This window comes from Thamnophis sirtalis, unplaced genomic scaffold, assembly GCF_051295495.1.
Source record: "Thamnophis sirtalis isolate CommonGarterSnake01/CBP01778 unplaced genomic scaffold, rThaSir2_p1.2 scaffold_1, whole genome shotgun sequence".
NCBI lineage: Eukaryota > Metazoa > Chordata > Lepidosauria > Squamata > Natricidae > Thamnophis > Thamnophis sirtalis.
In genome coordinates, this window is record NW_028261381.1 from 1,600,634 (window position 1) to 1,627,124 (window position 26,491).

The 26,491-nt window shown below is 38.9% G+C and overlaps 1 protein-coding gene across 4 annotated transcripts in view; it reads left to right on the forward strand.

Moving 5' to 3' along the window:
* ERBB4 (erb-b2 receptor tyrosine kinase 4) overlaps positions 1–26,491 on the forward strand; it is a 769,459-nt gene that overhangs the window by 529,219 nt on the left and 213,749 nt on the right. For all 4 annotated transcript variants that reach the window (XM_087706314.1, XM_087706322.1, XM_087706329.1 and 1 more), the window contains exons 6-10: positions 1,110–1,228; positions 4,434–4,575; positions 16,738–16,851; positions 20,938–21,064; positions 24,751–24,824. In XM_087706314.1, the coding sequence (XP_087562440.1) occupies positions 1,110–1,228; positions 4,434–4,575; positions 16,738–16,851; positions 20,938–21,064; positions 24,751–24,824 (576 nt within the window). The remainder of the gene's footprint in view (positions 1–1,109; positions 1,229–4,433; positions 4,576–16,737; positions 16,852–20,937; positions 21,065–24,750; positions 24,825–26,491) is intronic.

The window sequence follows — 26,491 nt, forward strand, 5'->3', positions numbered from 1 at the left end:
GCAGAGAAGAAAACAGTTTGCAAGTAGCTTTCAACAATGTTTTTAAATGAACTTTCTTTTTAATTTTCTTTTTGCATATTGTTTGTCACTTTTTTAAAAAAAAATCAGAACTAAAAATCTACTTCTCTCTGATATAAATGTTGGAAAAGATGGTTCATTCCCACAACTGTCTGTATATTAGTGATTAGATTAGAAGATATCTAATACCTTCATTTCACCATCACAACTCTATATGTAATATGGCAATATATAATTAAGATAAATAAATGTATTTCATTATCATTTTAATGAACTCCCCCATGAACTCCAGTGGTAACGGTAAGCAGTTTGATTAGATCCCTGTTCTGACCCCCCTCGTCCTACACCAAAGTACACCGAGACAAAGATACTGCAAGGATTTATTGACACACAGACACGACCTTGGCAGCAATCCAGCACAGACAATATGTTGCCAGCAATCCAGCACAGACTAACCTTGGCAGCAATCCAGCCTGCCAAGCTAGCCCAAGAGTTCTCCAGCTCAAGTGAATTATGTTGAATCCTGCAAAAGGGGCGTTTGCACAAGCATTCCTTTTATAGTCTTGAGAGGAGCCTAATTACCACCAGCTGAGTGCAATTATCTCCTGTACTGTTCCTTCCGCCTATTAGCTCTCCGGTGCCGGGCATCCAAGAACAACTCCCTTGTCTCCTCCCCACTGCTGATGTCCGGATCACACTCCCTTGTCTCCTCCCCACTGGTCCAAGGCTCAGGCACCTCCTGGTGGCCAACCATCCTCTCTGCGCCCTGCTTGGAGTCGGAAACCTGTACAGGGTCCTCTACATCTCCAGAGCCGACTCATAGGGCCCCTCACTGGTGAAGTCTGGTGGCAGCTCCAATGCCTCCTGCTGGGCCACAACAGATCCCCAATGTCTACATTTTCTCCCACTTTACTTGAAAAGATATTTGCTTTAGTGTTCACCTTTTTTTCCTGCCAGGTCAACTAATTGGTATCTGTGGAAGAGCACCTCATCAGTTCTTGCAACTTTGTGTTTTCTCAGTGCATTTGCAACCTAAGCTATGTTTCCTGATTTCTCTTCTCATCTGTGTACTTTTCTTCTGTCCCCTCTAGTAACAAAAGTGGTGTGTGCAGAGCAGTGTGATGGGCGATGCTATGGACGATCGGTCAGCGAATGTTGTCATCGAGAATGTGCAGGAGGCTGTTCCGGACCTAAAGACACTGACTGCTTCGTAGGTTTCAAAAGTCTTTCTTTTGTACCACTTTTTTCATTGTGGTATTTTACTCCAAGAAATTTGTAAACATGTTTTGGACTTTTATTATATTGCATATAGAGCAGTGTTTCTCAACCTTGGCCACTTGAAGATGTCTGGACTTCAACTCCCAGCCAGCAAATGCTGGCTGGGGAATTCTCGGAGTTGAAGTCCAGACATCTTCAAGTGGCCAAGGTTGAGAAACACTGATATAGAGTGTGAGATATCCACCAGACATCTTAGCATTCGTATTTTCTATTATGTTCCAGTTACTTACCACTTATTTCACCCATTCAACGTTTATAAGTTTTGCAACTAGAGATTTGGAGCAATTTATTGGTGAGAATTTCATCCAGCATTATTTACTTGCCTAAAATTAACAGGTTAATTTGTGATTCATTTGGAACTTTGATTTTAATTGAAATATAATGCACACATCAGAAATAACTTCAATCATGTTTCCCTAAGAACAATCACCAATGTTTTCTACCTAAGAAGGCAACTTCCATTTCTTCTTTGGTGGTCTGTCTTCTATTCGAGGCAGCTACTGATTTCATTCCCAAGATACTCAAAGAATGCACTGCTGTACCTATGTCCATGCTTCAGATTTTTGGGCTCATTAGGGCAGAGATTATGCCATGGGGACAGCAATCTTTTTCTCATTACCCTGGTGGACTTTTAAAGGAAACTTTCCCTTTCACAGTCTTCACAAGGAAGTCCTCTGCTATATAAAGGGTTTTAGGCATTGAGAGATATAAGAAATATGAAATCCATGAGAATCCTGCATTTTATTTTATTGTTAGCCAGGTCTTCTAAAATCCACTATATGTGGGAGTTTTTGGGTGAAGACTAGATCCAATGTAGCTTTTTATCATATTACTCCTCTTTTGGTCAAATTTTTATAACTCTTAATAAGTTGCAAGTGCTTTAATTCTATTATTTCTTTAAACATAAGTTTATATTTCATTGCAGGGGGCTTGCTTGTACAGGAAACATAAAATATAACCACTACCACAGTAATAATGATTAAAATATTTTTTGGCAACATTTGAAGTTGAAGAACCAACTGAGTACATATTTGAGAAATTGGAATTAGGAATCGCTCAGATGAACAAAATAATAGTTATTTAATTCCAGGGCTAAAATTAAAGTGAAAAATCAAATTCAAAGCTGGATTTGCGGATGTACAGTGTATTTCAAGCTGGGGCTTGAATTGCAGAGCATAAATTTGGAGATTGTTTCAGAAGATGACATTCAAGGCAGAATCCCTTTCTATAACCAAAATCTGCCACTCACTGGCATCACTTTATCATGCAATTTGAACTCTTGGTATCACCCTACCAACAAATACTTGATTTAAATCAGAAATGAGAAAACATGGAAGAATAAGTGATATGTCACTTTGATTAGTGGAAAGTTTGTAGCTAGGGGTGGTGATGGGATTTACTATCCTGTCCCATACATAAAAAGAACCTTGCACACCTTGATTTCAACCTTGCAAAGAGAAAGAAACCCTGCCTGTCACAACTATGCAGCTTTCACTCTGCTGCCCCAGAAGAAACGAAGCTGAATCTGGCTGAAAGGAATGGTGGGATTCAGCCGGTTCGCACCACTTACGTTTCTGAGCAGTTTGGTGAACTGGCTCTTGGAAGAAATCATTAGGGCGGAGAACCAGTTGTTAAATTATTTGAATCCCACCACTGGATGAAAATACCTAAAATGATGAACCAAAAAGAGTTGAGGGAGGACAGTTCTCTTCCTTTGGCCATCATGTGTTTATTTTAAAGCTGTCCTTAAAGGTGAAAACTTTGTGGTGACTAGGGGCAAAATGACAGTTTATCAAGTGGGCATTGTAAAAAATGTAAATGCAAAGACTACAAGTGTGCATGTTTTCTTCAGAAGAAAAGCAGCTTTGAGGAACTAATTAAACATTGTTAGGTTTGTAAAAACTATTTGGTGGCATCTTAAGCTTCTTCCCAGTGATAGTTACCAGATCCTCTCTTTGCATATGTGCCTATATTTTTCAGGCCAGGATAAATCCAGTTATAGGCATTGTACTTTCCACTGGGTTTGACCTATGTAGTCCATCCTTATGCTTAAACATTCAGGGATCTGAATGAAAATGCTGAGTTTCTTCTTGAACCCAGAGCAGGCAGATTAATCTACAATGAACTTGCAGCCACCCTATTCAATGTGGCTTTTTTGTGTGTCTGTGGCCTGGAAAGGGCAACTAAACAGCACTTCATAACAGGCATAGGAGAGATCCTAAGCTGTTACTCCGATCCGTTATCTGCAATTCAGCTGAAGGGGCTGTCAGATACAGGTTGAACAAGGTTTTGTAGCCATAACCTTTAAAAAAACCTTTTTCATTATGCAGTTACTGTGCAATTTGTTGCAATGACAAATTTATCCATTATCGTCTGGAAAGACAATAGTAGCTAAAAATGGAATTAGTAGAAAGAAGTAAGTGAATAATTAACAATATTTCAACACAATGAATTAAGAGATGTTCTAACACAGACTGCTTGCTTCAACCTATAATACTCTACTGTGAAAATTGCTAGACAAGACAGTCACCTGTCTTTCTCTGTGTGCTGGTAAGTATTCCTTCACATGGGCACTCTTCAAAGCAAAGAGGCGTGTACCTCTGCACCTTTACTCTTTCAGCAGATTTACTCACAAAGAGTTCTCAGAAAGAACAGTGAGAAATGAAATTAAACTGAACGTAAATAGGCTTCCAGATTTTTTTGTGCCTTCCTTCATCAGTTTGACATTTAGTCTTGCTAATTTAAGATGTCTTTCACCATAACATTTTTTTTTCTTTTGTCCCGTGTTCAGCCAATGTCCATCTAAGTCAGTGTTTCTCAACCTTGGCAACTTGAAGATGTCCGGACTTCAACTCCCAGAATTCCCCAGCCAGCGAATGCTGGCTGGGGAATTCTGGGAGTTGAAGTCGGGACATCTTCAAGTTGTCAAGGTTGAGAAACACTGATCTAAAGAGTGTTGACATTTACCTTTCGCATATCAAGTTGCTCCCTCCACTGCCTTCTTTATAAGTTCTTTCTGTCTAGAGTTGCTAATAGCCAAACAAGGTTTTCCTACAGTTGTAGTCAGATTTTACTTAACATAATGCCAGTTCACTAAATGCCAATGAAAACTCTGAGAGCTGTTTCTTCATTTCCAGGCCTGCATGAACTTTAACGACAGTGGCGCCTGTGTCACGCAATGCCCACAGACTTCAGTCTACAATCCTGCCACCTTCCAGATGGAAACCAACCGAGATGGCAAATATACTTATGGCGCCTTTTGTGTCAAAAAGTGTCCACGTAAGTTACAGCAGGGTTATTTTTTTTTCTCTCAGTCAAACACCTTAATTTTAAACTCCCGTTATCCATGACTTAAGAAATTATTGCACCCAAGTTAAATATGAAATTGCAGCATTAATTCAAGTTAATAGTTTTAATTTGAAAATTAGTTTTAAAACCAGTGGTTTTATTTTGAATGTATACATTATTCTAGGAACAGCATTTTGGGGGGAGCTGACATTTTAATAAGACCTTTTGCTTAAGAACTAAAACTGTCTTAAATATTATAGGTTTCATAGTCAAAATTTCAGGTTACTTGCATCCAATAATATACAAGAACTTCATGGCAAAGGTCAGATTTGGAGAACTTCCTAACATTTTCTTTTCCTTAAAAGGTTTCATTTTTTGTTTTCCATAAAGTATAAGTGAAAATTATATTTATGTTTTCTTGGAATTTTGAAGTGCAAGTCTGGTAGTGTCAGTCATCACAAATTTATTACTATTTAAGAGGGCTCACGATTTTGTGTTAGAATTCTGTACCCCATTCTACACATTAAATACATTCTGGGATTGGTCCATAGAAAACCTGCAGCTGCATCATAATATGGATGAATCCCAGATCTTCTCTTGGTGTTAAGTCAATACTCGGTCTGGTGAGGAAGTGAGATGCCACAATATGCCAGATCAGAATCATTTTGCCTCCTCGGGGATGAGAAAAACCCTATCAAATGCAGTGAGGTAGATCAGAAACATACCTTTGTTTCAGGCAAAACCTGAAATAGCAAAATCTCAGACAGGCCCCAAGAGAAATTCCTCCAAGCATTAGCCAAGCAAAGGCATTTGAAGTTAAACGTGAGACATAGAGTGTAGCTTTCAGAAACTGAATGGCTTCTAAACTGGGGCCACCTGTAACATACTGGATTTCTCACATAGGCATTTTTTTTAACCTTGATTTGAACTGATGCAGTATCTATTGTGGTGACCACATCTACTAGTCTCCCCCACCACAACCATGTTGTTTTTGCTCAGATTCAGAGGTAGTTGGTAGCCCATGTATTACAACATTTCCCATTGTACCAACCATGATGCCTGGCATTCACAAACCCAGTTATCAAAACCTTAATGTTGTTTTTTTTTATCAAGAAATTACAATCTTTCTTCTGTAAAATTTAACTTGGACAATCATTGCAAAGATTAATGTAACAACTATGACCTGCAGAAGCTGGCTAGTATCCTATTCTCATTATTAATTGTTTCAGGGCTTTTGCTGTTATTGTTGTGTATTTTATTTTTGTGTTGTGTATTTAAAATTTTATTTTTGTGTTTTATTCCTATTTCTGTACTTTAAATTCTGAATTTTGTTTTGTTAATCTGAGATTTTAAATAGATTCTGAAAAGTATACTCTCAGAAATTCTGAATATGTTCCTGTTTAATTGTATTTATCTTACTAACTTCTTTTACTGGAAGAACTCATCTGGAATCTAAACATCTTTGTATATTAGATGCAGCCATATGTAGAAATATTAACATGTTGGGAAGCTCTACTTTAGTCAAGGATGAGGTAATCTTTAAATTCCCATGTCCCACATTTTGCTTCCTATCATTCCAAGATGTCTCTTAACACCTTTAAACACATTAGAGCCAAGGTGGCGCAGTGGTTAAATGCAGCACTGCAGGCTACTGCTAGATCAGCAGGTCAGCGGTTCAAATCTCACCGGCTCAGGGTTGACTCAGCCTTCCATCCTTCCGAGGTGGGTAAAATGAGGACCCAGATTGTTGGGGGCAATATGCTGACTCTCTGTAAACCGCTTAGAGAGGCCTGAAAGGCCTATGAAGCGGTATATAAGTCTACTGCTATTGCTATTGCTATTAAACAATGGCAAAAATCTGGAACAACTTTTAGCATGTGTCAATGTGTTTCAGTTGCTACTATAATGCCACTATAGCCCATACAACCCAAATTTAAATTCTGAATATATAAAAAGGATTATAATTTCCAGGCAAAAATGGGCAGTTTTAACCCTGTAACAATTTTAATCATTCATTCTGTCCATAAAAAAAAATTAAGCCCTTAATCCAGTTATGATGACAAGACAATCTCAAAGTTTGTTCTTAGAACTTCTAAAGGAATAGAATATCTAACACATAGTCCACAAGTTACAATAGCAGTTGGGACCAGAATTTCTGCCACTAAACAGTGCAGTCATAGCAATAGCAGTAGACTTATATACCGCTTCATAGGCCTTCAGGCCTCTCTAAGCGGTTTACAGAGAGTCAGCATATTGCCCCCAACAATCTGGGTCCTCATTTTACCCACCTCGGAAGGATGGAAGGCTGAGTCAACCCTGAGCCGGTGAGATTTGAACCGCTGACCTGCTGATCTAGCAGTAGCCTGCAGTGCTGCATTTAACCACTGCGCCACCTTGGCTCATGAAGTGTAATGTCACATGACCACATTGCTTAGTGATGGACAGTCCTGATACTCCCGTTGTTAATCAAATCCCACCAGTCTTTAGGCAAAGACCAAGATGATTCAAGTAGTTGAAGATGATTCAAGTAGTTGAATGATTCAAGTAGTTTCCAGGTTGGTTTCTCCCAACCCCAACTCTTAGTAAAATAAGGGAATGCCTCCACTTCAAGGCCCTCCCACCTGCCTATCTCAAAAGTGCAGGAAGGTTGCCAAGTGCCCATATTTTGATCATGTGACCACAGGGTCCAGAGGTGGGTTCCTACCAGTTCGCACCTATTCGGTAGAACCGGTTCATCAAATCTACCGAACCGGTTAGAAGAGGTTCCACCAGTGGACCCGGAAAGCAGGCCACACATACAGAAGAGGTTCCAAAAATTTTTGAAACCCACCACTGGTCCTTGGATAGGATTATTCTACACTATCATGCTCCTATTTATAAAACTCAGTGCCTCTGTGAAAGGTAAGGATGACTACTGCGTTTGTGGTGCAATCAGAACATTGCGTGTGTTGAAGTTGTTTTAACGCAAACCAAAGATGCCTTTTAAAAAACAAGTTTACATCCTATTCTTATGCATGCCAGTGCTGTGTGTGGGGTCATTTAAGGTGGTTCTGACAAGTGTCGTCGGCATCTTCATATCCGGTCACATGGGCAGCAAGCCACTCCCACAAAGGAGGCCGCACCCACAGAGTAGGTTCGAACAATTTTTGAAACCCACCACTGACAGGGTCACTTCAACACTATAATTTTGGGAACCGTGTATACCTACCATTGGGTTCAGCACTACTGTAACTTTGAACAATCTCTGAATGAATGGTTGTTGTTGAATATTGGTAAAAGTTGTAACTTGAGGATTACCTGCATCCTGTTTCACATTTCCTGTACAGCCCCACCCAAGATGTGGGGCAACTGAGAACAGTCTAAATTCAAGGTTCTCTCTGATGCCAGTCACTGATTTGAATCTGCCCACCGCCAGGAGTTCGATCCTGTCAGCTCAAGGTTGACTCAGCCTTCCATCCTTCCGAGGTCAGTAAAATGAGGAACTGGATTGTTGTGGGCAATATGCTGGCATTTGTAAACCACTCAGAGAGTGCTGTAAAGCACTATGAATTGATATATTTCTAAGGGCTAGTACTATTGCAATGTTCCTCTTACTATCAGTGTATGTTACCAGACTGACAAGTTCCCAAAGGTAGATAGGCAGGCAGGTAGATATGTAGGAAAGGGGTTTGTGTGTGTATCATTCCCCATTTTAAGTGTGCTGCCTTCCTCTCCATCCAGAGCATTAAGCCACTAAGCTACATTGGTATTATGAATGAAATTTGGTGGAGAATTTTGAATAGATGATGGAGCCGTTTAGCGACCAAATTCTACCTCAGGGGAATTAAACACCACCCCAATTTACCCGATTCACCTCTGGCTTTGGAGGTGCCAAGTGGAGCATAACTTACAAAATGAGAACAGGTTTTGAAATACAGAAGATTTGTTGTCTGATGCTGAATTTTCTACCCCTTTAACTAGAAGTGCAAATTGATCTGTTGAGGGCTTGTTGTTAAGGAGCCGAGGTGGCGCAGTGGTTAGGGTGCAGTACTGCAGGCCACTTCAGCTGACTGTTATCTGCAGTTCGGCGGTTCAAATCTCACCGGCTCAGGGTTTGACTCAGCCTTCCATCCTTCCGAGGTGGGTGAAATGAGGACCCAGACTGTGGGGGCGATATGCTGACTCTGTAAACCGCTTAGAGAGGGCTGAAAGCCCTATGAAGCGGTATATAAGTCTAACTGCTATTGCGATTGCTATTGTTATGCAGCAGATACAATATCAGTGGATGGGCAGGTAATGTTGGTTACGCTATTAGAATAAGTTGGCAGTATGAATTAGTGTGGGCTGCACACTGAGGGGTCAACCTGACCAATTCTATTCTGTTTTGCAAATTTCTGAAATACACACACTCCAGGGCTTTGCTACCAAGCATACTACATTTAAACTACCGATGGTTGATGTTGTTTTTTTTTACTTCTGGCTTTCAGCCAAAAGCTATTTCTTGCTTCTGTCACAAGCTAAGTATTTTTTTTTAATCTGCTCTGAGGCAATTCCCCAAAGTGTGAATAGCTAGGTGATAATGGCCAGCCTAGACTTGATAAAATGTGTCAGTGAAACTGAATACTTTGATTAGGCTCAGGCCTCAAAGCTGAGGGGAAAAAAAAGATTTAGGGCAGTAGTGTTTCTCAACCTTGGCAACTTGAAGATGTCCGGACTTCAACTCCCAGAATTCCCCAGCCAGCATTCGCTGGCTGGGGAATTCTGGGAGTTAAAGTCCGGACATCTTCAAGTTGCCAAAGTTGAGAAACACTGATTTAGGGCAACCTTTTTCAACCTTCTCCAAGCAAAATATATCGGTTGGGGGGAAGGGGGGAGTTGAGTGGATGTTCTTCACTGTAGAAGTCACTAGGATTGCACAATATGGGGACAGAGAAGAAGAGTCAGCTTTAAGGGGTGGCAGGCAGTGACTATGTTTGTGCTCAAGAACATTCAGAAAAATAATTTGTGCATCAAATCTGAAGCATGGCATATGTTTAATCTACTGTATACTTACTGCTGGAAGAAATGTCCATCTAGGTTTAGTTCCAAGTGGGGAGAAAGACACTGGAAACATGGAAGCTGCTTGGAAAGATGGTTTAATGATGGACAGGACTAATTGGTTTGAGTTCCTGGGCAAAGAAAAAACACAAAAGTGGGAGAGAGAGAGAGAGATTTATACCCTTTCTTGGGCTCCGCCTTGGCGCTTCCTGTTCCTGTGTAAGAAATGTATTCTGATTGGTTGTCAGACTCCCATGGGACCATGCAGGGGTAACATTGTAGTGTCTTGAGTCCCAAGCTTGGTTGAATCTTGCTGGGTTATGTGATCTCTCCAGGTGCCATGTGGTGACTTCTGTTGCTGGATGGGTGAAGGGCTAATCCTACCTTTGTTGGATCTTGGGTGAGGGCATTTGCTTATGAATGGACCTAGGCTATCTCTTTATCTCTGAAGTGCTGGCATCTCCTGTGGGCTATTGAAGAGGGTGAGGGCTATTAGGAGTGAGTCTGCTTCCTGCCTAAAAAACATGTTGCTCAATTTCTCATCCAGGAAAATATAATATTCTGCCATTTTTTTTAAATATTTCCTAGAATGTTTCATTTTCCCAGCAGAGGGGTGGGTGATAATTTTCTAAACTACTAAAACCCTCATTGTCATTTTATTTATTTATTTGACATTTATAGGCCGCCCTTTTCCCTGAGGGGACTCAGGGCGGCTTACAATTAATGGTCATGTCCTTTATAGCAATAGCAGTAGACTTATATACCGCTTCATAGGCCTTTCAGGCCTCTCTAAGCGGTTTGCAGAGAGTCAGCATATTGCCCCCAACAATCTGGGTCCTCATTTTACCCACCTCGGAAGGATGGAAGGCTGAGTCAACCCTGAGCCGGTGAGATTTGAACCGCTGAACTGCTGATCTAGCAGTAGCCTGCAGTGCTGCATTTAACCACTGCGCCACCTTGGCTCACTGGATGGGTGGTACAATTTTTGAACCAGGGTAGCTCAAACTCTGGGGACCCATATGGCACCCGAGGGAATGACATTTGGGGAAGTAGGGGTTGTGTTACTGCTACTGGTCCCTGCTCAGCCGCTGCTGCTGCTGCTGCAGTCCCGTGGGATTCATTTTCAATGCTCTGTGACAGTTTTGGAGCAACACTCGCAATCCCTTGCTTCCTGCCAACTAAGCAGCCACCACTAACCTGCCTGCTAGGAAGGAAAGGAGGAAAGAAGGAAAAAGGGGAGGAGTAGCAATAGCAGTTAGACTTATATACCGCTTCATAGGGCTTTCAGCCCTCTCTAAGCAGTTTACAGAGTCAGCCTATTGCCCCCAACAACAATCCGGGTCCTCATTTCACCCACCTCGGAAGGATGGAAGGCTGAGTCAACCTTGAGCCGGTGAGATTTGAACAGCCGAACTGCAGAACTGCAGTCAGCTGAAGTAGCCTGCAGTGCTGCATTTAACCACTGCGCCACCTCGGCTCTCAAATATATTTGAATATATTTGAAATTGCAAACTTTTCATTAGTCAATACTCACAAAACACAGGTAAAATCAGGCAAGCGGATGGCTAATATTTCCAGTTTTAAACATTAACACCTGGTCAAAAGTTCAGTTGCAAGTTGGGATTGAAGTTCATGTTTAATTATGCATTGCTGAACAAAATACTCACTATTATCATCAAAGTTCTAGATATACATATTGAACTTTACTTATTGTAGATTGTTTATGTCTCTTTACTTAGCAATAGCAATAGCAGTTAGACTTATATACCGCTTCCTAGGGCTTTCAGCCCTCTCTAAGCGGTTTACAGAGTCAGCCTATTGCCCCCAACAACAATCCGGGTCCTCATTTCACCCACCTCGGAAGGATGGAAGGCTGAGTCAACCCTGAGCCGGTGAGATTAGAACCGCTGAACTGCGGGATAGCAGTCAGCTGAAGTAGCCTGCAGTACAGCACCCTAACCACTGCGCCACCTTGGCTCAGGGAGGAAGGAACCCCGTGCACCATTTCCAGTCCACGCCATGCCCACACAGGCTTCCCCTACATGTGCTTGTTTTCCCTGACCCCTTCAGCACCTTTTGCACATGCCCAGACACTCTTCCTCATATGTGTGCCCCCGCACGCGTGCCTTCCCTGATCCGCACATCATTTCTTCTGCACACTCCCTTCCCAACCCACGTGGCACTTCTAATGCACCTTCGTGTTCTGTCTCTCATTCGCATCCCCATGCGCCCCTTCATTCTCTCCCCCACCTGGCAGTAGTCACTTCTCCACCTATTCTCTCTCTCTCTTCAAACTCCCCACATAGGGAGTAAATGGGGAAGCTGGCAAGATTGGGAGGGAGGGAGGGAGATGTCTGAGGCTCCCTTCCAGCTTCACACAAGGAAATTCAACATGGCCATTCTGTTTCTCTTACGATGGTAAAGAAACTGTCAGCCTCTGCTTTGCTGCTGCATCGGCTGCCATTGAAACGGGGAGGGGGGGCATGGTATTTTGGGAGGGGACTAACTGTTGTGCTGGAGGAAGATTCTGGAGTTTGAACTGCCCGTCTTGCTGCGCATGCGGAGGAGGGTTCCCGCCAAGGCCAACGGCACCGACATTTCATCCTGGTGATGCCTTTCGAAGTTATCTCACACCTGACACTTGGGAGAATTATGATTGGACTTTGCACGGGATGCCAAGGGGAGGGGAATGAATTATACAATATATTATTCGCTTTCGCGCCTAAATAATCAGTCTTCGCTTTGCTACACTTCTGTTCATTTATAATTAGTAAAAGTACACTTGATTTCTATCAATGGAGTCTTGTGGTTTTCTTTCCTGATTATCCAATGAAGAAGTGCTGACAGAAACACCTCTGAAATGATGATCTACCAGAGCAGGGGTTGCCTAGCATATAATACAATAATAAATTGTTTATTCAGCTGTGGGGAGATGAACTTAGTTCATTTTTGCAGCTAATTTGCAACTATTTAATCTTTCACTGTTTTTAAAGAAGTTCAGCAAGCTGCCTGCTGGACTTCATTTCTGCACAGTTCCCGACCTGCCCATTACGTGACTTTCGTATTAAGGACATTTGGAACCTAAGGAAGTCTGTTTGTTACATGATCCTCTTGCCCAAGTAGTTTTTATGCCCAGTACATTTTAAAAAGGGTGTTTTTTTTAAAGAAAACTATTCATGATATTGGATGAAATCACTTCATAAAGCAATACTGAACTATAAGGCGAAATAGTTAAAATATCCTGAATTCCCTCTAAATTTAGCTGGGGAATCTGATGATCAGCTGGTCTTCATTTAAGGCAAATGTTTGTCCTACTGTGATTACACTTTGGATAAATTGTAATCTCCTCTTCCAGGGGAAAATCCAGAATGAATATTTGGGAAAAAAATATTAAGCAGTCATTTTGTTCATCACAGTCTTTGGGATCATTTCATATTCATTTCATTACAGTAACAAACAAACAATATCCTTCAATCGTTGATATGTTTTTTTGGAAATTCTGGTGCCAGCCAGGAACTTAAGAATTACCCAAACAGTTCTGATAAATATAACAAGTAAGACTTAACAGTTATATTTCTGGTAAGACTTGTCTATCGGGGCAACCTGGTCTACCCAAATATGGGACAGAGCATAAAGCTTCCACTTTAGCCTTTCAGCCCCAGTCCAGGAGCCTTCGCAGGCAGTTCCTTCTGCAACAAGCTATTTTGTTTATTTAAATTTAATATTTACCAACCAAATAAATAAAGGGAGCCTAGTATAGCTATTTCCAGCTCTCTTCAGCTACCTTCAGCTGTCCCCTTCTGGGATTTGAACCCAATCCATTTGCATATTAGGCAGATGTATTAACTTCACTCACTTCTTCACTTTCTCGGCTGTACCAGAGGGGAGATGAAGAGTTTTTCCAGTGAGACCAACTGTTTGCCTAATACGTAAATGGCCCAGGTTTGAATCCCAGAAGGGTATGGCTAACTGAAGAGAGCGAATCAGCTTGAAATAACTATACTAGTTTCCCTTTATTTCTTTGTCAGTAAATTTAAATTTATCCAACAAGATGTTTTTAAATAAGTCCATAGCTGATATGATTCAACTATTTAATTCTTTTAAAAATATGTTTCTTTTTTTGTTTTGTTTTGTTATTTCACCTAATGTGCCAATAACTATAGGAATGGCTTTCCATTATCTGTTACAAAATAAAGGGGTTTCTTCCATAATCAACCCAGTTTGATTATTAGTTGTCCATGTTTTGTAATTACTATCAAATTATTTTTCTTTAATTCTGCTATCCCTGAATACAGTCACATCTATAAAATACTCTTTTCAATTATTGCTGCATCTGTTGTGTTGCTAAAATAAGTTTCTCATAAAATCTCATAAACTTTAACATAATTTTTAGCAACTTTTTCAATTATGTAATTATACCCTATTGAGGAAACTTGGAAATTAAAATTTTGGCACAGATTCCTGTACATCATAGTAACTAATCTGTCATGATGTTTATGGGTAATTTTGTTGTATCCACTGACTGATCACATAATCCACAGTTTCATCTCTTTCTTTTTTTAAAAAAATGTGTTTCCTGCTCCTTTAAGCATAGTGAATCCTTGATTTAATTTCATATGTTTGTAATGTTCATTTTAAATGTTTAATGTTTATTTTAAACTTTCTTTTAAAAAATGTACTGGCTATGCAATGGTTTCTAAGCGATTTTCTAGTAATTGAGTTTTACAGTGTCGTTGTTGTTGTTGTTGTTGTTTGCTACTTTCAGGATTCTTAGCAGTGGTGGGATTCAAATAATTTACCAACCAGTTCTCTGCTCTAATGACCAGCTGGATAGGCAGGGCTCGATGGTCATGTGATCATGTGGGCGTGGCCAAGTCAATGTCACTCAGGTCAATGAGCACTTCGCCTTAGTTGTTACAGTGGTAATAAGGGTTAACTGGAGAGGCAGTTTCTGTAAGCAGGTCAATAAAGATTAGGCTAGAAACAACAGCAGAATGTTTCCTTCCTGCCTTCCTTACAGGATTAGCCCTGCAAAGTGGGAAAAAACAAAAGGAGATTTCTTCCAACCACCAGATCTCCCAACTGCTTAGAAAGTTATCAATCGGTTCTCCTGAATAGGTACGAACTGGCTGAATCCCACCACTGATTCTTAGGCTTCTTTTGGTAACTGTGATAAGCATTTTCACTTTGTATCCTTGGAAATAAGCATTTAAAGCACAACTTCTGCAACTGCCTCTTTTACATGCAGTCACACCCTCAAATTTTTCATGCTAAATTTAATTGATTTACAGCACCTAATGAAGGCAATGCATATGCATTATCATCACTTTTTGAGGTTTTCTGATTTAATTTGTCCAATTGAAGCTGTGTATTATACTAGCAGTATATTTGATTATAGATACTATCCTTAGATCATATTTCAGCCATTTCACTTTGAATTTAGAATTTTTTGCACTTGTATCTGTTGAACTTCATTTGGAATATTTTAATACTATTTTATCAACCACATATTTTGTTGCTTGTGAATTTTGGTAGTTACTTTGGTCAGGGAAGATACAATATTTTTTAAAACATATATATAACTTGAAATTTCAGTTACTAATATACCAATTAGCAGCTTGAACAGCACATGATTGGCATAATTGCTATAGTTGCTTCCAACTATACCGCTGTTTCTGTCTTTTATTATTAAAATGCTCTATCAGTTGTCATATATTAATTAATGTTTACTCTTTTTAATATGTCACTAATGAAAAAATTAGGGTCATCAGAAATTAGAGCCAAAGTTACTGTATTTCTCCTCTTTCTTTTACTGAGAAGTTTTAAACTTTTTTCTGCTTATTTTTAATCATTCCTGATGTAATAACCATGTCATTCATTTTCATTGAGCCAACATTCTTCTTAATCTCTTTTCTCCAAATTGCATTTTTATTATGGTCTTATGGGTTATTTTGGATGACACTCCAAAATGTTAATGTTTTATCTTTATAAGGACAAACATGTATTTTTGTAATATTTCACTGGAATGTTTTATAAAACTGCTCATTGTTTGAAACTGCTGATTTTGTTGAAGTTGATTTAATCTAGCTTCATATCAATTGTGTCTGAAATAGCTGTTACTCATTTTAATTCATTTTACTACTAAGATTATACCTTTTCTGTAAATGGTCCTTGATATTATTGTTTTTCAATTTTGGTTTCCTTCCTGATTGTTGATATTAGTTCATAATTTATTGACATTTCTTTCCAAATGAAATCACTCTTTGGGGGTTTCCGGTTGACATTGTGGTGAGATCGGACATGAGGAGTGGGTCTCTGAGATCTGAGAAATAGTATTTAATGATTGCTCAATTTTCTTCACTTTCCTTCAATTTCAACAGTTTTCTTCACCTTGCTGGATATCCCAGATGCTTTACACCATTATTATTATGATTGGTCTCACATTTGGCATTTTTAACTGAATCCTTCCCAAAGACGTGAGATAGGCTGATGTTGTTTAATGGTGGTAATCATCATAGGATTGCTATGTAATCCTGTTTCAATTATTATTGGCATTATTATTACTACTATTAGTTCCAAAAGAATGCCCACTTCTGAAGCAGTGTGAATTTATGTTTCTTATAGTTGAAAATTAAGCAGTTAGATAATTGTAAATGCTAGACCAGTATAACAGCCAATTCTACTTTTATATTATGGAAGCATTTTGTTTACTAACTGAAATAAAATTATTTTTAATTTTTTAAAAAATATATAAATTACATTTTATTTTGATGGTTTCATTTTAAAACCAATTGCCAATATCTTTACTATCCAATACCTTTTATATGATGGTAAGAATTGATAGCTTCTGATGGATATACTACAGATATATTCCAAAATATTATTCTTATTTAGAAAAGTCACAGTGTGATTATGTTGTGGGAAATAATTTTTTTAAAGAATGTTAAATTAGCAATAAAGCATGAGAATGTGAACTTGCATAGCATTTAAGAAAGTAAAATAGAACACCATAGAAAAGAACATACCCAGCACTTACATAAGAGCCTCTGTCTCTTTCGAAATGGAAATTGGGGCATTCATTATTTACAACTTGAGAATGATTTTTTTTTTCATTGTTTTCCCCTCTATCCCTTTTAGACAACTTTGTGGTTGATATCAGCTCGTGTGTACGTGCCTGTCCGAGTCCCAAGATGGAAGTAGAGGAAAATGGAATTAAAACATGTAAACCATGCACTGACATTTGCCCTAAAGGTAGGCTGCCTTTGTTTAAAACCCCCGCGTGTTTCAATAAATGATAGTCTTGCAGTTGGAGTCCAAACCCAGTTTGGGTTTCTGTTCTGACCCCCCCTTCTTCACTCGTTCACAGACGACAGGCAGACAGACTTAAAAGGAAATAACTTTATCAGTCTCGGCTCACACTGGCTGCGAGCCCAAAATAAACATAAATAAAGTCTCTGGCAAGAAGATAACAGAATGCAAAACAAAGATCTCTTACGGCAAAACCAGGTGTACAAAAAGAAAGCAAATCACTTCTCCAAGTGTCTCTTTGAATCAGGGTTACAGAAAGCAAATCACTTATCCAAGTGCCTCTCACAAACAAACCATGACCGATGAACCATGAACCACAAACGAACGACGAACGTTGACTTCTGCAACCAGGGCGTGGCACCATCAATCCTTTTATCTCCAGAAGACCACACTAACGAGCCCCAGCTGCATTGTTATTCCTGCATCCCGACTCAACTCACAGCAAACTTCTGCTGAGTCACAACAGGTTTCACTATCTAAAGGTAGCAGTTTGATCATCTAAGGTAACTGTGGCAAACCTGTGGAAATGTGGTTTCCCATAGTCCACTGAACATAGTCTACAGCAGTTGAGGGTCTTCTGGAACACCAACTTGTAAGATGGTAGAGTCTGATCTCTGGAATAATCTCCCAAGGAGTTTCTCCTTTATGTTCCCTTCTCCTTTTCCTCAGGCTCAAGAAAAGGCAATGAAACCAATAATGAATTGCATTGGGTATGCAATATTAAAATCAGGGTGCAACTTTTTTATTAGAAAAAAAAAACAAGTATGTGAACTAGTTAAAGAGGGTCAATGCCCCATTGTCTGACATTACTGGGCTCTCCTGGCAATCAGAAAATTATTTCTGTATAGAACAGGAGGAATAGATTATAATTACATAGGACAATAGCAGAAATATGATGGGAAGATGGTTTAAAGTAAAAAAAGGGAAGATGAATTGCTTGTAATTTTGCAGTTGAAAAATATCTTTTTAATACCTAGTTTCAGGTGCAAATGATCAGGACCATATGTTAAGTTCCAGCTCAAAGATTTATTGCTCAAGCCTGTACACAAGAATCTAGTCAACTGTTAATGTTCAATACTAAATTGCTGCCATATAAGGACCAACAGAATCCAAGAAAGGTTGAAGTTTGATTGTTTGTGGCAACATAAGAACTCAAAGCTGATGACACGTTTAACTCTGCCCCCAGTTCTGTCTGTTCATCTCCTACAATGAATCCAATTCTTTAACACAGATTGCAAAATACATGTGCAAAGAGATGCGACTGCTTTCCCAAGTTCTCCCTTTCCCAAAATGTTTAGCCTTTTTTCCAGATTATAATTCCCTTCACTCTTCCAATGGTGCACATTCAATGGACTCAGCATCTGGTCCCCATCCACATATCTCTGTCACTGTCATCTCTAGTTCTGGAATTCCCTTTATATTTATGGTGACCTTTCGAAGTGATGGGAACTTCATCATTTGAAGCTTTCAAGAAGAGACTGGACTGCCATCTGTCAGTAATGGTGTAGGGTTTCCTGCTTGGGCAAGGAGTTGGACTAGATGACCTACAAGGTCTCTTCCAACTCTATTATTCCGTTCTAAGTTAAGCATGTCATTTTTCTAGAAACTTGAATACACATTTATTACTTGGATGCTGTTGATTGCAGATTCAAGAATACAATAAATATAGCAGGTGTTGAAGTTTTGACTCCCTTCTGGTTGATTCTGTGAAATTATTAATAAAATCTCTCAAAATTCTTGACTTGTTAGGCCTACAATTAGCCCTATGAAGAAAGTTTCTCAGGGAAATAACTATTTTGACCCTTCCAATTTTTAAGATTGTGATTATTACTTCCAGTAACCATTGCCTCCTCTAAGCCTTTAACTCATCATTTGGAAATAAAGATAATTGTCCTTTACAAAGCAGAGCAAGGCCTTAAAATATTATCTAAATGTTTCCACCTAGCATTTTCAACTATAAGAAACATGGTTGAGAAATGGAAGTTACATGGAAGTCAGGGCAGATTAAGAAGATTGAAATGTCTGTCACATCTGCCTGAAAATTGTCCAGATCTACAACATCAGAATCCACAGATTACTACAAATGACTTGCTGGAAACTTTAGCTTACACCAGAGTAAAGGTTCCCAGATCCTCAGCGTGTTTTCTTTTTGTGATATTGATTTGCATGCAGTAGTTGCCAGAGGAAACCTTTTCTACAACCTTATCATAGAAGACAACACTAGAAAAACCTCAGCTGACCAAACAAAAACCTGATAAAAAAGATGCTCGGTCTTTGCTCCTGCCAAATTGTCAGTTCTTCCTTACTCTCTACCTCTTTTTTTTTCTTTCTCAACATGTAAATTGCACATAAAGACTGTAAGCATGCATTCAAATTTGTAGAAATATATTTAACTTTGTAAAAATATATATTTAACTTTGCACAGCTAACACAATTGAGATCAGTAACTCTGTTGCCCTTAAACAAGACATCATATGGTTCTGATTTGCAATTTCACTTCTGTGTTCTCCCTTAATTCTGCTTTTTGGAAGCCTGTTGTGAAGCTTCCCTATGATTTTCATGCGATTGCAGAATATTGTGACATTCATAAATGCACATCTGTTTCGAAGCACCTGAATGGTGATCATATGACCGTGTGACATTACCACAGTTGTACATGTCGAGATTGGTCACAAACCTGGTGTTTTTTCAACTATTATAACATCAAATGGTCGGCAGTCAGTAAAGTGAGAACTCCTCGTACTGTGTAAAGATTGCTTCACTTTTCTTCACTTTTCTGCATTTTGGGTTTCATTTAACAATATCATATTACTAAGGTTATGTAAACTTTACACACAACTGTAACTCCATAAGAGGAACAATCAATTTTATGAACTTTACCTGAAGATATGTGGGATCTGAGCCCTGCAACACTCCGTTTAGTGCTATTGAATCAAGCATTCCTTTTTTCCTCTCTCTGTAAGGCTAACAGTTGTAATGAGAAAATTTTTTTATTGTACAGAGTCAAATAATTTATTTGATAAACTATAAGAAAAAGAATATGGATAAAAGCCCCAAGATACTCAAAATGATTCTGGAGTTTTAGTAAAGAAGTTTGGAGATCTATATAATTTCCCCATGTTTTTGTTGTTTTGATTATATTAATAAATATATATCACCCAGCTATTTTTACAGGATTTTGAACATTGTTCCATTTTGACTGTGAAAAGAGTTATAACTAAAAGCATTTTATGGTGTGTTTTTTTTTTTTTTTGCTTTGTATTGCATGATTTGTATCTCTGCATAATATTTCTAGTACTGTTACTATAAAGCAGCTCTTTTATGGCAATACAAAGTCATGTGTATAAATCAAGGCATTCTATAGAACTACTATTTCCTAACATAATTTGGGTTTATGTTATGCTCAGGGCTATGCACGGATGAAATGGAGAAGGGTTTTTCTAAGATTATTTATTTTGAAATGAAAGATAAAAGTACAAAAGATGTAGACTTATGTCAGATGCTCATGGAATATACGGCTTCAGAAATCAATGTGCAATTCTTAAGGATTTCACATTAGCTTAGAAAAATTAAACATAGACATTTTCTTGACTTCTTGACAGAATAGGTTTTTTTTCCTGATTCCTTTCTCACTATCATCAGTACTTATTACTTCCTAGTTCATAATATACATGTACAAGATGTCCAAAATTCACTTCGGTAATGTTATTAAGTTTCCTTGATTACTCCATTCAGTAGTGATGCGTATGTCATAAGCTCCTGCTTTAGAAATTTTCTCTCCGTGTAAGTGACTTTCTACTAGGAATATACTACAATCATTCTGTGACTAATCCTTATTCTACAATGTGGCTTCATGCTTTCAGTTTTACCTGTAGCAATTATCACCTTGCTGCTCTCTACTAAGGATGATTTCAGCCTAGGCTGTCATTCATTTAGGCTGTCACTTATACAAAGAATTCATGTGTGTGTCTCTGTGTGTCTCTGTGTGTGTATGATTACATATTTTTACAGAGTTGTTTGTTTTTGCAGCTTGTGATGGCATAGGTACAGGAAGTTTGATGTATGCTCAAACTGTGGACTCCAGTAACATTGATAAATTTATCAACTGCACCAAGATCAATGGGAACTTGATCTTCCTTGTCACTGGAATTCATGGGTAAGTATAAAATATTATGATATCTGTTCTGACCGCCCTCATCTTACACCCAAGCACGCCGAGACAAAGATACTTCAAGGATTTATTAACACAGAGACAAGATGTTGGCAGTAATCCAACACAGACTAGATGTTGGCAGCAATCCTGCCTGCCAAGCTAGCCACGAGAGTTCTCCAGCTCTTGTAAATATGTTGACTCCTGCAACGAATGTGTGGAAAGTCATTCCTTTTATAGTCTTGAGAGGAGCCTAATTACCACCAGCTGAGTGCAATTATCTCCTGTAACTGCATAACTGTTCTTTAGCCTTCCATTGCCGGGCATCCAGGACAACTCCCTTGTATCCTCCCCACTGCTCCAATGCATGTCATCAGGATCACACTCCCTTGTCTCCTCCCCACTGCTCCAAGGCTCAGGTGCCTCCTGGTGGCCAACCAGCCTCTCTGTGCCCTGCTCGGAGTCAGAACCCTGTCCAGGGTCCTCCACATCCTCCAGAGCCGACTCATAGGGCCCCTCGCTGTCGGAGTCTGGTGGCAGCTCCAACGGCTCCTGCTGGGCCACAACAGATATCTAATGTTGTTTTTTTTTAAAAAATTACACTGTGCAGCAGTTCTGTCATTCAAAACTGAAATGAAATATTAGCCCAACTTTGTTCCATTTGGATACCTGTGAATTTACATATCTAGGAGGAGCATGCAGTGGATTCATCCAGATTTTGAATTTTGAGCATATAGGTTGATAAGGTAACATCAAAAGGAAACTTTAGGCTACCATACTTTGGCATTAAAATAAAGATTGAGAAAGTAAAGACTCTTGAAATGGATTATTTCAAAAGGAACCTTTAATCAATCAGGATGGAAACTATTAGAAGCAAAGCAGCATCTGAAAACCTTTAGGCCCTGCAAATGGGATTAAGCTGATAATGACCCCTCCCCTTTGTCCGAATGCAGATTCTGACCAATACACAAGTGTGAAGATGCTTCCTTAACTCTTCTGCCCTGAGAGTCAATAAAACAAACATTCCCCTTTTTATCTCTAGTTAGACATTAAAGTAAGTTATCCCACATGGCTACCATAAACATCCCTCCAGAGATGCTGGGACCTTCAGTCTTCTGTTGACAGGAAACCAGTTATAAAGTTGTAAAACTCAGTTGTTACAGATACGCTAGTGATTTTACTCAGAGGCTCCCCTCCTCCCCATTGAATGGCAGTATCACTTTTAGGGATCTGACATGCTGCCTTTCTTTAGAAAAAAGGAGAGATCCACCTGTGAAAAAATAGGAAAAGAAATTGCATCATAGTATTTTAACAAGGTTTGTCAGGGTATTGGGAGTGAATTTTTTTCAATAGGACAGGGGCCCTAATGTGGTGTTTCTCTACCCATTCATTTTGGGCTGAAGGTAAATGCTTCCAAGCAACTAAGTATTGGGTTTTCCCCCCTGTGGCTCCTAGAGTCCAGGATTTCCTTAATTTCAAAATGCTGTTCGCCTTCTATCATGATAGGAACAGGCGGTGTAGGTGCAGGTTGTCTGAGTTGTGAGATTACTTCTCGTTTGAGTAAACTAATGTGAAACATTGGATGGACTTGCCTGAGTGTCTTTGGAAGGAGTAATTCTATTGTTACTGAGTTGATAACTCTGGTGATCGGGAAAGGTCCAATGAAATTTGGCCCTAATTTCTTTGATGGCTGCAATGACTTCAGGAATTTTGTCGATAAGTAAACTCTTATCTCCAACATGGAAGGGTTTGGGATCTACTCTTTTTTTGTCAGCTTGAGTTTTAAAAGCCTCTCTAGCTTCCTGTAACACTAATCTAACCACTGGCCATGTGTTTCATAAGTTGTCTATCCATTCTTTTAGTGAGGGGATAGTGGGTTCTTCTGTGGGTAGTTTACGCATGGGGTTGAAATCCTGAAATCCTGCTACTCTAAAAGGGGTGAAATCAGTGCTTGAATGCACAGCGTTATTGAAGGCCACTTCTGCAAAAGGTAAAAGATCAACCCAGTTGCCCTGTTGAAAATTAATAAAACATCTTAGGTATTGTTCTAGAACCATGTTCTGATTTTCAGTTTGACCATTGGTGCATGGATGGTGACTGGAGGTCAGTCCTTGGGTGGTGCCCAGTAAGTTTAAGAATGCCCCCCATAATTTGAGGTGAATTGGACCCCTCTGTCGGAGATGATTCTCTGTGGGGCTCCATGAAGGCGATAAATGTGTATCAGGAATAACTTGGCTAGACTTTTGGCAGTTGGGATCGTTTGGCATGGTATGAAATGTGTCTGTTTTGAGAACAAGTCTGTTACGACCCAAATGACAGTATTCCCTGCGCTTTCTGGTAGTTCAACAATAAAATCCATAGCAATCTCCCTCCAGGGTGCTGAAGGCTCAGCTACCTTCTGTAAGAGTCCTGGCATTTTGCCTTGGCGTCTTTTAGCTGCCGCACAAATTGGACAGCTGGCTACATAGCTCTCTATGTCCTTTTTTAAGTGATGGCCACCAAAATTGCCTTTTAATTAGATGTAAAGTTTTTACAAAACCAAAGTGTCCTGCTAGTTTGGAGTCGTGGCATCTTTCCATTAAGTACAGTCATTAGCTGGCTGGAACATGCAACTTCCCTCCCACCCAAGCTAGGTTTTCTTTCATCAGGCAGCTGTCTTTGTTGAAATTATAGTGTCTGTGGTATGCCTTCACATGGGAATCTTGATGTAATTTATTAAGATTTTAGCCCTAACTGAATTAATGCACCCAGTTGCTAGGCGATACATGGGTTTCAACAAGTATTTAAAAACAAATTAATGAAATATATCTTTATATGCATTCATTTAAATAAAAATAATTAAAACTCTTGCGGTTTTCAACATCCTGAAAAAAATAGATTGACTTTTTCTAATCAGAAATATTTAACAGATAATAATTAAACTTTGTGGAACAATTCTAATCCAATCGTAAGACCGATTCGAAATGTAAATAAAATACAGTAACCATGAAAATAAATTCTGGCTGATCAAATAAGTAATGGTATTTTGTATTCTTCATTAGCTCTAATAGATGGAAACATGAGCAGCAAAACCAGTGCTGGCAAGAACAGTATTCATTCTGCCAAGATTTTATAACACATCATTTAGAAGTGTGAGATGAACACGATGCCCACATAACAAATTTTAATTTGAGTTGGAAAACAATTCAGCTTCCTGCTTCTCCTTCTCTTTCCTCCCACAAAGAAGTTTAAACTTTTATCCCATTATCCACTTACTGTATGTAAATGCAGATTTCAGATCAGAGAGAATAGAAGGAAGTAAGAAAAAAAGGAAGATTTATTCTCTCCCCTGTTCACTAGAATAAAGTCTGCATGGAAAATGTAATTGTGTGAAGGATATCCTTTTGGAAAACGGCATTTTTCCCCCAAGATACAGCTGGAATATTGAGAGGGCAACTCCTTTCTGTAGAACCAGGGACCTCAGTGGACTGGAGTTACGTGAGCTGTTGAAAGATCTTGGGAGACTTATGCAGATTCAGCCAATTCAGGATTTGCAATTTAAGGTGTGATGGGACTTGTACTAATTTAAATTGGCAGAAAATGCTCTTCCTGGTTAGGAAAGGTAAAGATAAAGATGCCACGCAAGATTTGGGGCAAATCCGTCTGCATAATTTCATACTCAATTACCACAATGTGTCATTGCTATCTTCCAGGGATCCATATCACACAATTGAAGCGATTGACCCGCAGAACTTACATGTCTTCCAAACAGTGAGAGAGATAACAGGTAATCTACATAATTGAGCCATTTATGCATTTGTAACAATGAAGAAATTCTTGACATATTTTCCTTCTAGGCCATGAATTCACAAGATAAATTACAAGTGGTCCCCCATGTATAATTGTTTGCTTAGTATAATTAACGATGGCCTCTTAGTCACAATCTAAATGTGAATTTACGACTGTTGTCCTGCTGCCATATAGTAACAATTTGGGCACTTGCCCTGTTGACTTGCAGTTCTGATCAATTGCAGCCTTCTGCAGTCGTGTGAATGCAGCTTGTGATGTTTTTTTGCTGGTTTGTGGCAAAATCACAATTGGTTAAGATGGATTTATACTTACGATTGCATGACTCAACTTATCACCATGTTGATTCAATTTTATGTTTTATAAATGATCGTAAAACTTATTCTGGCTACATGATGATTTGACTTACGACTGCAATGACTTGCAATGGGAATTCTGGTTTCAATTGTGGCTAAGCGGAGCACTACCTGGACTGATCTTCTGGCTCAGTTCCATCTTCCATTTTTCTATATAGAGATAATATCATATTCTAATCATTATGTATTTTTAAGCGAAATGATATATATATGCTTGAGCATTATAAATCACTGGAGTGTGTGTGCATATGTGTGTATCATTAATATGATCATCGTCTTCCTTAATTGCAATGAACTTTCCTAACTCTTAGGAAACTGATTTATGATCATTTAACTTTATGAATGGCTAAACTCTGCAGGTTTATCAAGTTTCACCTGTTATTCCATTTACCCTGCTTAAGATAGCTATTTCAACTTTAGATGTGGTCTTTCAATTGCATATAAAATTATGTGACAACTCCAGGCATCATTTTGGTATATATCGGTCCACGAGAAGAGAAAAAAAAGTAAAGGTATTAAGGAGCTCAAATAAAATTGTCAGTGCCCAGTTGAATGTTCAGGAAATTGCTCTTTATCTTTTTGTGGCACAATAGAAATGGAAAAGTGCTGAAATATATTTTTGGGTGTGTGTTAGTGCTATAAATGTGGAAATTGTGCAGTTAGTCCTGTGGACAATAGCTAGTTATTGAAGGACTTGTGAGTATTTTCTGGGTTTTTTTTTCTCCATCTCTTTTATGTGTTCATATTTATTTAATTGTCCACTGAACTATATTTCATATTTACCCTGCCACACCAATTTTGAAGTGATTTGAAAACTCTTACTGTGGCAATATGGATTTATCTAGATTTTTGTGATTTCTGCAATCAAGCTATTCTATAGCCACGTGGCAGTTTCATTTTTATTAATAGAGATAAGATTTTTCATAGTGGTTTACTGTGTTAGCATATCAAGTGTGCAAAACTCTGGGTAATCACTAGATGCTAGAAATGGTGCATCTAGATTATCCTAATTTTGGCATTCACTCTAGTGCTGCAAAAACATGTTGCAAAATATTAAGTGATGTTTGAGAATTAAATCCCAAATGCACTGAACGGCACTTGGTTTTATACTAGCTGAAAATTTTCAAATTTCTTAGAAATATTTATTGAAGAAAATGGTTAATTACCCATAAAGATAAAATGGCTTTGGTGGAGGGGAAAGAAAGTAATGTTTGGACATGAAGTTATATTTGTATAGAGAGCCGAGGTGGCGCAGTGGTTAGGGTGCAGTACTGCAGGCCACTTCAGCTGA